Genomic DNA, 14,188 nt, shown 5'->3' on the forward strand with positions numbered 1-14,188 from the left:
GAAAGGGAAAGAATGATCGATAGAGAGGGAGAGAGAGAGAGAGAGAGAGAGAGAGAGAGTAAACATCTAAGAATTCTGAGTGTTTCATTCCATCCAGTTTTGAGTATGTCCTCCATTAGGCTAGGAAATGACAATTATACCCCTTAGTCAAGCCTAGGTCCTCCAATTATCCCATTAATCATAATTAACGTCTCACAATTCCCGTGGCTTCTAATATCCTCAAATAATTACCAAATAATTTCCCATTACTTGCTCAATCCCAATAATATAATAAATTACCAAATTACCCGTAAGCTCATCCCTAGCCCGATATTTGACCCCGTTATGATTAAACCACTAACTTGCTTCCTAAGAAAATGCATAGAAATACAAATATGCCCTTAACCGGCCAAAATTATGAAAATTCCCTACTAATAAGAAACGGGCCCACATGCATGCAAATACAGCCATATAATAATATAACTCACATAATCATGCATATAATCACATAATAACACAATAAACCAATTATTGACCTCTTGGCCCTTTAATCAAGGAACTAAGCCACATTAGGGAATTTGAGACGTTACAACTATCCTCTCCTTACAGAAATGTCGTCTCCGAAATTTTATGTAAACTGCTCGGGATACTGGCTCTTCATATCGGACTCCAGCTCTCAGGTCGCTTTCTCGACTTTGCTATTCCTCCATAATACCTTAACCGAAGGTATAGTTTAATTTCTCAGGACCTTATCCTTTCTATCTAGTATCTGGACTGACTATTCTTCATAAGAGAGATCTGCCTCAAGTTCCAGATCCTCGTAACTAAATAAATGAGTCACATCTAATACATATTTTTGAAGGGCTGAAATATGAAATACATTGTGTACGGTCGATAGTGTCAGAGTTAATGTAAACCTATAGGCCACCTGACTAATCCACTCTTGGATCTCAAATGGTCCTACAAATCTAGGGTTCAACTTGCCCTTCTTCCCAAATCTTCTCACTACTTTCCTTGGTAAGACTCTAAGGAAGACATAGTCTCCCATTTTGAACTCCACATTCCTATGTTTGGGATCAGCATACCTTTTCTGTCTACTTTGAGAAGCGATCATCCAAGCTCTGATCTTCACAATTGCCTCATTGGTCCTCTGAACTGCCTCAGGACCCAAGTATCTCCTTTCTCCTGTCTCATCCCAATGAATGGGAGATCTGAATTTCCTACCATATAGCATCTCAAAAGGAGCCACCCCAATGGTTGATTAATAGCTATTATTGTAGGAAAACTATATCAAAGGCAGATACTTACTCCAGGAGCCATGAAAGTACATCACACATGGTCACAACATGTTCTCTGATATCTGAATCGCCCTCTCAGATTTTCCATCTCTCACATAGAAATCTGTGTATTTGTCAACTGTATAAGTTGTCCTCACTGGTAAGAAGTGAGATGTCTTGGTGTATTGATCCACGATAACCCACACTGAATCATGTTGACCTATATTCTTGTGTAGCCCCACCACAAAATCCATCATGATGTCCTCCAATTTTTAGTCTGGGATGTCCAGAGGCTATAACAGCCCTGCTGGTCTCTAACGGTCAGCCTTGACCACCTGTTGACATGTCAAGCACTTAACCACATATTCTATCACATCCCTCTTCATACCATGCAACCAATACAGTAATCTCACATCCTGATACATCTTCGTGGTGCCTGGATGCAAAGAGTAAGAAGTAGTATGAAATTCACCCAGAATCTCCCGTTTGATAACAGTGTCCATCAGAACACAGATCCGACCCTTGTATCTCAACAAGCCTATATCTGACACTATGTAATCCCTGGACAGTCCGACTAGGATGTCGTCTCTGATATTTTTCAGTTGTGAATCACCCAACTGACCTTCCTTTGTCCTTTCTAACAGCGTAGACTATAGCGTAATGTTGGCCAACCGTCCCACCAGTAATTCTATACCAGCTTTGGTCATATCCTCTGCCAACTCTCTAGATATCAATCTTACACTATATATATATCCTGAACCCTTCTGGCTTAAGGCATATGCTACCACGTTGGGCTTCCCTGGGTGATACAGAATTTCACAATAATAATCCTTCACCAATTTCATCCAACGCTCTGTCTCATGTTCAGGTCTTTCTGCGTGACAAAGTATTTCAGGCTCTTGTGGTCAGTGTATATCTCACATTTCTCTCCATAAAGGTAATGCCTCCATACCTTTAATGCAAATACTATTGTTGCCAACTCCAGATCATGAGTGGGGTATCTCTGTTCATACTCTTTCAACTGACGTGATGCATAGGCAATCACTTTCCCTGACTGCATAAGAACACAACCCAAACCCTGATGTGAGGCGTCATAGTATATCAAAAACTTCCCCTGATCTGTTGGAAGACACATAACTAGAGTTGTGATCAGTCTTTGTTTCAATTCTTGGAAGTTGTTCTCACACTTTTCTGACCACATGAACTTCTGATTCTTGCATGTCAGTTCAATCAATGAAGTAGCAATCCTTGAGAACCCTTCCACAAAACGCCTGTAATATCCTGCCAATCAAAGGATGCTCCTAACCTCTGAGGAATTCCTTGGCCTTGGCCAATCTCTAACCACCTCAATCTTGGCTAAGTCCACCTTGATCCCTTCCTTACTAACAATATGACCAAGGAAAGTTACCTGAGGTAACCAGAACTCACATTTCTTGAACTTAGCAAACCGCCTATGCCCCCTTAGTCTCTATAGAACCAACCTCAAATGTTGCTTATGTTCTGACTCTGACTGAGAATAAACCAGAATATTGTCGTAAAGATGATCACAAACCGGTCCAAATAATCTTTGAACACTCAATTAATCAGATCCATAAAAGCAGTTGGGGCGTTAGTCAACCAAAAGGACATGACTAAGAACTCATAATGCTCATATCTGGTATGAAAGGCAGTCTTCGGTATATCTTCATCTTTGATCCTCAGCTGGTGAAAAACAAATCGAAGCTTTATCTTTGAGAATACCATCTTACCCTGCAACTGATCAAATAAATCTTCTATCCTTGGTAGAGGATACTTGCTCTTAATTGTTAACTTGTTCAGTTCTTTGTAATCAATACACATCCTCAGAGAACCATCTTTCTTCTTTACAAATAGGACTGGTGCACCAGAAGGTGAGAAATTGGGTCTAATAAAACCCAAGTCTAACAGCTCCTATAGTTGTACCTTTAATTCTTTTAACTCTGTTGGGGCCATTCTGTAAGGTGCCCTAGACATTGGCTTCGTCCCTGGTGCCAACTCAATAACAAATTCAATCTCTCTGTGCGGCAGCTACCTTGGTAATTCCTCTAGAAACACATCCAGAAATTCATAGACAAATATAGTCTCCTTTGGTCCCACTTGGATGACCTGAGTGGTATCTACGACACTAGCTAAGAATCCAATGCAACCACCTTGCAATAGATCTCTAGCCCTCAACACAGATATCATAGGTGCATGGGGTCCATGCACAGTGCCAACGAATACAAAAGGATCCTGACCTTCAGGCTCAAAGGTTACCATTTTCCTTCTGCAATCTATGGTTGCTCCATACTTCACTAACCAGTCCATACCTAGAATCATATTGAAGTCGGTCATAACCAACTCTATCAAATCAACTGACAACTCTCTACCCTCCACTAAAAAGCTGACTTATGACGACTGAGGGACAAGCCTCAACTTCTACCTTTGTCAACAAGAACACTCGAGCTGGGGCCAAGCTGTCTACTTTTCTTGGTTCTTCCTTTTTTGCCTTCAGGAAATCTTTCTTTAACTGTCCCACTATCCTGGATGAATAGCAGGCCTGTGCCTGACACTCACCTATATGGCGCCACTTGCACCTCGCGCACTCTGGAAAGTTCTCCAGCCCTCATTGTTGCCTTGGCGGCCCATCTAAATACCACGAGGTCTCATGTCAAGGCCTGTAGCTGGAAAGGCATCAGGAGCCTTCCTTTTCAGATCATTGGGGCCTCTTCCCCTACCTAAACTCACAAATGGAGGTCCCACCCTCCTAGTCTTTCTATTGGCTGCATTATCACGCCAAATCTTATTCTTTGTGCTCTCAGCTGTGAGCAACTTCTCAAAAACCTGTGCATAGGCAGTCACCCCTGGCATAGTGGTAATACGAACATCCTCAGCTATCATAGGTTGTAGCCCCTAGAGAAACGTCTACCTTCTGGTCCCATCAGTGCGCATCAGTTCCCTGACAAACTTTGCTGGTCTATCATATTTCAGGGCATATTGAGTCACTGATGAGTTGCCCTGAAGTAACCTGCTGAACTCTCCAGCGTTCGCCACCCTGGTGGCATCATTGTAATAATTTTCATTAAACAGAGTCTGAAACTCTTCCCAATCCAGGGCATTAACATTTCTGGTTTGGGATATCACTTCCCGCCAAATTCGGGCATCCTCTCGAAACATATATGTTGCACAGGCCACTCTCTCATTACCGATCACCCTCATAAAGTGTATGATGGTGGTAACCATACTTATCCACTGTTCGGCCTTAGCCAGATCTGCACTACCCTAAAAAACTTGAGGGTGTTGTTTCCTGAACCTTTGATAAAGAGGTTCCCATTTATTCCCAGCCTATGGCGGCTGCTGAACTATTGTCACTATCACAGGTGATGCCTATGGTAAAATGTTCCCTGCAGGAACCTGTTGTTGTCTCAGGTGGCAGATTTCTTCTTCCTACCCCCACTACCCTAGCTTGCAAATCAGCAAGTACCTGCTATCAGTTCTCAGGAGCTGGCGGTGGGGTCTGACCTTGGTCATTATCTTGACCCTGTGTGTCATTCTAGCCCTAATCTTCTTGGCCAGATGATGATTCAATCTGCCTTGGAAGCATACTTCCAAGCTTATACCATGCTGCAATAATCAATTTGGTCAGTTAGGTAGTGATAACTAAACCTCTTGCCCCCTCACGGTCAAAGATCAAGCATATCACCATTCACACTAAACAGTCATGCTAATAAACATGTCGATTCATATTCATATTCAGGTATTGTGCTAATAAGCACATTCTGATATTCATAACAATTAACAATGCTACTAAGCATTTTTTGACAAACATGTATTTATGACAGCGCTAATGAGTGTGTCTTGAGCTACATTTCCATATAACAACGCTAATAAGCGATTCCTTTGCATTCACAAGAAAAATCAGTGCTAATAAGCACATACTATTTAAATCATGCAGTAGTCAAGGGTTAGGTTCTATCAGTATGTCTCATGCTACCTAATAACGCATGTAGATAAAGCATTTATATCCTATTTAAGCAGTTAAGCACATCTCCGCATAAATAGTTACTGAACCCTCAGTCGAGCTTGACTTTAGTAGCAAGTGTACATGCCCATTCTGTCTTCAAGCACCCTTAACATTGGCATGATCTGATACCAAGTTTTAATGCACTGGTTAGCCAAGAGCATTACACTGTGCATTTTAAATAGTGCTTAACCCGCTAAACGAGTCATTAGGCCATAAATGTGCATCTAAATGTGATTAACGGTCTAGGGTTAAAAATTTTAGTTAAAAGGAATGGATATTTCATTAAAACATTAAACTTTACATGGGATCCCATAATAACTGTTTACAAATTTGTTTACAGTTCCAAAATGGTCATTATAACTCAAAAGTTACAATCAGCTGACCTAAGCGGCAAAAATAGGGCTAAACCCTAGTTCCTGTAAGAAACATTGGCTGTGGTGGTCAAGTGGCCACATATGTACACGTCGCCATCTACGCTCTCCAACTCATGGTTGGTCCAACTTTTCTTTTCCTTAACCTGCACCAAATAGCACCCATGAGCCAAGGACCAGCAAGAAAACTTATACATGCTCATAAGCAATGAGTGACGCATTTCCATATCATAATAGACATGCCCAACAGTAATAAACCCACACATGCATGTATATCATTCATATAAATGACTACAACGTCATAAGGGACCAAATGCCCTAAATAAAAGATTAAGTGATTCATATTGGGGCCCATTGCCCAAGAACATGTCTAATAAGTCACACTGGGGCTCTGCGTCGGAGGATCTGGGAATAATAAGTCACCCTTGGTCCCATTGCCGTGTCCTCTAAATAACCAACCTTGGAGTTGGCCTAGCGTACTTGACACTTTAGTTTTCTATAACCATTGGGTCGGACAAGCATCTAATTTGCTTCTGATTATATCTAATCATATCGACCAACGCTCAGCGTGCTATTGTCGCCCTTGACTCATAATTCAATGCTTTACGACTAGCGCTCAGCGCTATTGTCCTCCTTGACTAATAATTCAATTTTTTTCTCAAGTATATAATGCTAGTACGCATTCATCATATAACCAACTGTTAGAAAACCATTCAGAGCATGCAACGAAAACTTTTGTGTGGTTGGCCCACTGTTGTTTAGGAACAAAAGAACAATAGCAATAAAAAATATTTCATGAATCATATAAACAATTTATATGACCAAGAAAACAATCCGAAGACATTATCATACAATACTATCAATCATTCAACAAATATGTATATAAATATTCAATATATTTATACAGAATATATAAACACAAAAAACCAAGAAGATAAACTTTTACCTCTTGAAGTCTATCAAGTGTCCTTGAGTCTTTTTGTATTTTTAACGAACTTCCTATCCAAAGCTTTGAACACTCAAACAACGATCTTCTGGAGTTTTCTCTACATCTCAAGATGTGTGTGGGCACATAGAGAACATGGGTTTGTATTTTAGGAATCACAAGTATTTCTCAACACATGAGAACTTGGATTATGGTCTGTGAATGACTAGAATAAAGAAGAAGAAAGATAGAGCTTTTGTCTAATAAAAAACTCTAAGAACTATTCTAAATCGTATATTGTTGTGTGTTTTCTTTTCTATATGTGTATATATCTTTTCTTCTTCTTCTATGTCATATATATAGCGAATCGTATTACCTTATTATTCCTAATAATAATTAGTAATATAAAGATATTATGATAATGATGATAGGATTGGATTTTAGGTAAATATCTAACTTACCAAATTTGAAAAAACCATTTTCAAATTATTAAACAATTAAATAAAATAAAAACTACACAGATACAATATCTGTATAGTGGTACACGCATGGCATAATCCTTGGATTGTGTCAGGCGTTTTTCAGGAATTTTACATTTTTTTATTTAATTATTTAATTAAAATCAATTTCCCACAAAATAAGGTGTTAATCCTTTTAAGGAAAAGATGACAACCATATTTCAAAATTTAAATTTATGATCATCGTTATCATCATCTCTTAAATTTAAATAAATCAAAAATTATTTTTGATTTACCAATTTTATTTTCTCTCACTCAAATAAAATAATTAATTTCAAAATTTTATTTATTTATTTATATAAATAAAATTCGAAAATTTATATATTTAAATTAATAAACATATTTTTTGAAATTTAATAATTAATTATTCAACCTCAATTATCTTATAATTGCATACTTGACCCGATTATGGTGTTGATAGAGGCACCCTGGGGACCTATGGACCTATAATATCAAGCTCCAATAAATATTACATTATTAATCAAAGCTCTTTGATTAAATAATCATATTTATTAATCTCATGATTACTTTAATAAAAATATGAGATTGAACTCTTGATAATTATAGACATATATTTACTGAGTACTTTATTAAGAATAAAGTGTCTATTGATATAATCTTTACATACAGTGTTAACCCTCTATTAATGGTTCATAATTAAAAGGGAATAAAATTATCATCTTTAGCTATATCTTGTTCCTAGAGTACCATTGACTTTACTAGTGATGGTTGTGTCACAACAAGTTTGCGACGTCAACCCAATAGGGAACCATTATTCAATCTATAAGAAGTTATAGATTCTATATCTATTAAACTATGTCCCCAGCCATATACATCATTGAGTCCCCAAAACAATTGTTCTTAGCCTCATCATTCTGACAAGCCTTAACGCATGAATCAAAGCATCAGATGACATATATAGGAGTTCATAGCAACCTCAGGATTAAGATCATCGTGTATAGGATCATCATTTAATATTTTTGATTAATACTATGAAATGATGTTTAAACAAGAATTAACAAATCACATCTGGTCCAGTTATACATACTCTCAGCTTGCAAAGTACCTCATCTAAAGTGTCATACTACACTAGTAACCTAGTCTAGGTCACATGTATTCATAATACTAGTGGACTGTACTAGCAGTAATTAATTTAAAGATTCCATAACTTTATTTTACTGCAAACTATTTAGGTTTATTATCTTAATCTCGATCTTCCAATACGAATATGAGATTAAGACCACATAGATAATCTTTGGAATTTTCTGATATTCACTTAATATTATCATATAATATCGGACATAGTCTATATATATATATAACAATTCAATTCAATTATTTATTTCATTTAAAATATTTGTCCACTACGATTGCTTAAAGGGCACTATTCCCAAGACCAACATCCATGTATAGAGCACTTAACATGCTTCATCAATAATCACAGGCATAATCATAATCATGCACATTTTAGAGGGGCCAATGCCCAATCATGACTATATTCTGCATTTGGTTAAAGCCCTAATCATGTACATCACATAATGGGTGCAATTTTCTTACCTCAGGTGTGAGTATAATGTAAAATAAGAACGACCCTCGAGCACAACCCTGATCTTTAGCCCTTAGCGGTATCCTAGTCATAACCAAATATAGAATCTCATCTAAATGAGAAAAATAAATGCTTCCAAACCAAGTCCTACCCTTTGGGACCTCAAATTCTACTAAAGTAGGAAGTAGAATCGATGCCGAGCCTTTATGTTTTAATTCCCTTGATTAAAAACCTAAAATGGCTAGAGTAACCCATGTGGGGCCGCAGCATGGCCCTAAGGGCCGCGGCATACCTCTGGGACAAAAATCCCCATGTCTGAAAAATCAAGACACGGGTCGTGGCATGCCTCCCAGGTAGAACAGCCTCTATGCCCTAGGTTCACACGAGCCGCGAAGACCAAGTACAGGACCATGGCATGACCCCGCGAACCAAGAAATCCCTGTTTTCCTCAGCCCAAAACTCACAAAAATCAATACCAAACAATCCCAAACATGACACCTCAATCCCAGTAGAAAAACACGGGCTTTAACGCACTGAAAACACTACCAAAAATCCAATTCACAACCTTAAATTTCCATGCTTGAGAACAATCAAAACCACAGTGAAATACCAACTAAAGAAGAGTTTTTAAATCCTTACCTCAGATATGAATTGAATCCCTTTAGTTGCTACAATTCAGTCCTAAACCTCATGCTTTAAAATCCCAAGCCTGAATTCTATATCCTTGCCCCAAAATCAAACAGACAAAGAGAAAGGGAAAGAATGATCGAGAGAGAGAGAGAGAGAGTGAACATCTAAGAATTCTGAGTGTTTCATTCCACCAAGTTCTAAGTATGTCCTCCCTTATGCTAGGGAATGACCATTATACCCCTTAATCATGCCTAGGTCCTCTAATGCACTCAAGGACAAACTTGTCATTAGCCAATTATCCCGTTAATCATAATTAATGTCTCACAATTCCCGTGACTTCTAATATCCTCAAGTAATTACTAAATAATTTCTCATTGCCCGCTTAATCCCGGTAATGTACTAAATTACCCCTAGGCTCACCCCGAGCCCGGTATTTGACCCCGTTATGACTGAACTGCTAACTTGCTTCCTATGATCGCCTCGTGCAGAGTATCTCAAATATATCCACATAATAATGTGGTCTCACACATATATCACATATATGCACAGATATACAAATATGTCCTCAATAGGTCAAAATTACGAAAATGCCCTTCTAATAAGAAACAGACCAACATGCTTTCAAATACAGCCATATAACACATAATCACACATATATTCACATAATAACACAATAAACCAATTATTGCCCTCCTGGCCCCCTAATCAAGGCACTAAGCCACATTAGTGAATTTGGGACGTTACATTTATTCTCTAAAAAAAAAGCTATACAAAAATGATCTAATTTGGCCTCCCAATATACTCTCTTTTCTTCTCCATATTTTCCTATCTTATGTGTTGAGAATTGCCCACCCTAGTCTAGGTGATTAAAGGAAATTGTGGGAGACAGTGTAGTTTGAAGATCCAGTTTACCCTCTTGTTATTACTTTGTGACTAAAAGGAACAAGGGTTGGAGAGAGTGAAGGAAGGAGTCTTAATATATGATGCGTAAAAGTAAGATTCTTAAACTCTCTTATTTGATTTACTTTATGAAATTCATTAGAAACATGTTTCCAGGATGTTTTATATGTTAATTTGTTTAATATATGAAACATACGTGAAAAATATTGTACAATCCTTTAAAATGTATTTCCCTACAACTAGTATGAGAGCCAAGTTAATCAATATTTTCATGCATGAATATTTTCTATTTTATTTTAGTATGACGCATATTTTGTTTATGTGTATTTGTTGCAATTTTGTTTATTTTATGATTGTTAATTATTTTTTGTTACTATTTTATTTGGTATATAAAATAATTTAAATATATTTGGTATATGATTTTTGGTGAAAAATTGCACAAAAATTGAATTTGGTCATTTTTGGCATAAAACTTTGCCTCGTTGAAGGCTAAAGCTCAGCCTGCTGTGCACATGCGTAGGGAGTTGTCACCCAGGCATGCGCACGATGTCTAGGGGAGATGGGTACGGGAGCTCGGTTGTTGCAGAGGTCTGCTGCGCGCTTGGTGCGCCTAATACTTGGATGTGCTCGCGCGCAATGCGTGGTTGTGGCAGGGTGTGTGCAGTAGGGAGGTTGCCTCCCAGGCTGTGTGCGGCGTCCCTGTGCAGTGGTTTGGGTGCACCTTGGCAGCCTAGTATTACCTTGGTGCACACTTAATTACAAAAAATATCTTATTTTTATTATTATCTTTTAATTAATTTATTATGTTAAATTAATTCAAATTGTCAAAATATCATCTTTTATAACCATATTTATACAATTGATTGTTTTTATATAAAAAATTAGACATTGATTTTTATACTTATGGTAAGTATCTAAATTTGAATTTTAAAATAGATCATTTGAAAAAATGAATAAGATATTTTGTTTATCATAATAATAAATTAATTATTTTTGTATAAAAATAGAAATTAGTTTTATAATTATCATAATGTATCTTAAAAAAATTTTGTGCAATTATTCTATAAAATCAAATATCCTATAAATATTAAATTAAATTTAATTAATATAATAGTTTCCTATAAACATAATTGAGTTAATATTTTGTTTATGTGTATTTGTTGCAATTTTATTATTTTTTTCAAAATTGTAATTAATTATGAATTTTGAGTAGATAAATTCTGATTAATTAATTATGGTATTTTTGTAAATGTGATAAATTGTGATATTTTTGCATAAACACATAGATATTGCTCATTTAGTAACATAATTAAGATATTCAATTATGTGATATATTTGTGAACTATATGTGAGTTTTGCAATTGGGCTTTGAAGCATATGGTGGCCCATATGTTTGGATATACATGTGGTTTTGGTTGCCAAATAAAATATTCATAAAATGATAGGTTTTATTTGGGTCCATTAGAAAATGTAAAGTCTAAATTCCTCTCTTGTGGGTGATTCCAGCTGTGAAAGCCCATTTGCTTTGCATGATTATAGTGGACCTAATCTATTAATGGCAATTAATAAAACAAAGTTTGAATTCCTATCATTTGGGCCTTGTTTAGAAGTTGAGGGACCTTAGTAGTGGGTACAACGTACTAGACCAAGCCCTCCTCCATTCAAATCAAATTGTTAAGGCCCATTTACCTGAGTTGGACTTAATTGTCTTAGGTTTATTTTTTCTAGATAGTTGAATCTAATAATTGATTAGCAACAAATTAATTCTAATTTAATTGAATTTGTTTCAATGTGACACTTTAGAATTAATAGAAAAAAAAATTATAATAAAAATACTAAACTTAATTATATTATGAGCTTGTTTTAAGAATTATATTCGATCTGCACTGTTTGTTTATCAAGGTCGATAGCTTAGTGGGGCCTCGTGGCGCTTTAATTCATCCCCTTACGGAAGGTATTCATTAATTTTTTTTTGTTTTTGACAATGATAGATTTCAAAAGATAGATAATTATAGCTCAAATTCTTGTAGAGTCACCCAAACTGTGATTGCTTGGACTAAATCTATTATTATCGAAATCGTTGGTCTAGCTCATAAAATAAGATTTTTTTTTCTTATTTTGATCGAATAGTAGGTTGTCAATAATGGTGCGCACAATTAAATAAGTTTACAAATCTATTTAACCAAGGGTATTTTTTTGACTCTCGCCAATCGGGTCAAGGATATCATATATTAGTTAATAACCTAAAGAAATAGAGATATGATTGTTTTTGGTTTTTTTTTTTCATAACATGCATATTTTTGGTATATGTTGTGCTATTTGTTGAAATTTGTGAGAATAGAAGTTTTATTGAGAAAATGTGATTGATTTCTATTTTATTGATAATATGTAGTCTTTATGGCTGTGTCTACTCCTATCCATTGTCAACTTTTGATGGAGAAACTCGTTGGAGAAAACTTCCTTAAGTGGAAGAAGAACATAAACATAGTGTTGATTGGTGACAACTCCAAGTTTGTCATGACTGAGGAATTCCCCAAAGTTCTAGCTGAAGGATCTACCAAGTCTATAAGAGATAAATATAAGCGTTGGGAGGTGGCTAACAACAAGGCACCATACTACATGTTAACTAGCATGGTCAAAACTCTCAAGACAAAGATGGCGAATGTGGAGACGGCCTACAAAATGATGGATCAACTTCAAGATATGTTTGGGGAAAAGTATGTTTAGACTCATTTTGAGGCCACCAAGATGTATGCCAATGCTCGGATGACACTGTCTAAGCACGTTCGTGATCACCTAATCAAGATGACGAACTACTTTCAGGAAGCCGAACTGCACAAAGTTACAATAGACGAGTTGACTCAAGTCAACATATTCCTCAACAGTCCCTCTCTAGATTTCTTGCCATTCACCACGAACTATGTGATGAACAAACTTCATTATGGTCTGATGCAGGTCATGAACAAGCTTCAGACTTTTGAGTCTATCATGGGTGGACAAAGTAAGGGAGAAGAAAAGATCACTACTGGTGCTGCTGATGATTCATCTAAGTCTGATGCTAACCTAGCTTCATATGCGAAAGCTAGAAACAAGAAGAAGGGTGGGTGTAACACCAACCCCAAGCTTGCAAAGGCTGCAAAGACGAGTGCACAACCAGGTGCACAGGTGCCTAAGGGGAAGAAAAAGAAAATCAAGAAAGGTAAAGGTGAATGCTTTCACTGCAATGAGAAGGGGCATTGGAAACAGGATTGCCCAAAGTTTCTAGCAGCAAAAAACAATTGTAGTGATTATAGTTCATTTATCTAAGAAACTTGTGTTTTAGAGAATGATAAATCTGATTGGATTATCGATTCTGGATATACTAACAATGTTTGTAATTCTTTACAACTTCTTGAATTGTGGGAGGAGGTGGACGAAGGTGTCTTAAAGCTTAGACTTGGGAACGGAGCGTTCGTTGTGGTCCAAGATAAAGGAAGAGCTCATCTGAAGTTCAAAAATAAATATTTAATTTTAAATGATGTATTTTTTATTCTGATTTTTAGTAGAAAGTTAATTTCAGTTTCCATGTTGCAATTAGAACTATTTGTTATGACTTTAACAAGTTCAAATATTTATATTTCTTTCAATGGATCACAATTGTCTATTGCATGTTTCAAAAATGGGATTTATATTCTCTACCCTAACGAACCTCCCGCGCTTAATAATGAATTATTAAAAGTAGCTAAACCTAGGACCAATAAACTTCAAAAGACCAATAACGATAACATGACGTATTTATGGTATTTGAGACTATGTCAAATTGGCTATGATAGGATTCAAAGACTTACAAAGGATGGGCCTTTGAGGGAACATGTTTACAAGGAAAATTGACCAAGCGTTCATTCTCTACAAAGGGTGATAAGGCCAAAGAACCACTTGGAATAGTACATTCAAATGTCTATGGACCTCTTAATGTTTATGTCAGGGGTGGTTTTGAGTATTTCGTAACTTTCATTTATGATTACTCTAGATAATCATGTCT

At 36.5% G+C, this 14,188-nt stretch overlaps 1 protein-coding gene across 1 annotated transcript in view; it reads left to right on the top strand.

Annotated features, from left to right (window-relative positions):
* Positions 1-12,684: 12,684 nt before the first annotated feature.
* The window catches only part of LOC133796179 (uncharacterized), a 42,910-nt gene continuing 41,406 nt past the window's right edge, over positions 12,685-14,188 (top strand). Inside the window, exons 1-2 of the mRNA XM_062233658.1 lie at positions 12,685-12,888; positions 13,123-13,332. Of these exons, the coding sequence (XP_062089642.1) occupies positions 12,685-12,888; positions 13,123-13,332 (414 nt within the window). The remainder of the gene's footprint in view (positions 12,889-13,122; positions 13,333-14,188) is intronic.

The sequence above is a fragment of the Humulus lupulus genome, chromosome 8 (assembly GCF_963169125.1).
Source record: "Humulus lupulus chromosome 8, drHumLupu1.1, whole genome shotgun sequence".
Lineage (NCBI taxonomy): Eukaryota > Viridiplantae > Streptophyta > Magnoliopsida > Rosales > Cannabaceae > Humulus > Humulus lupulus.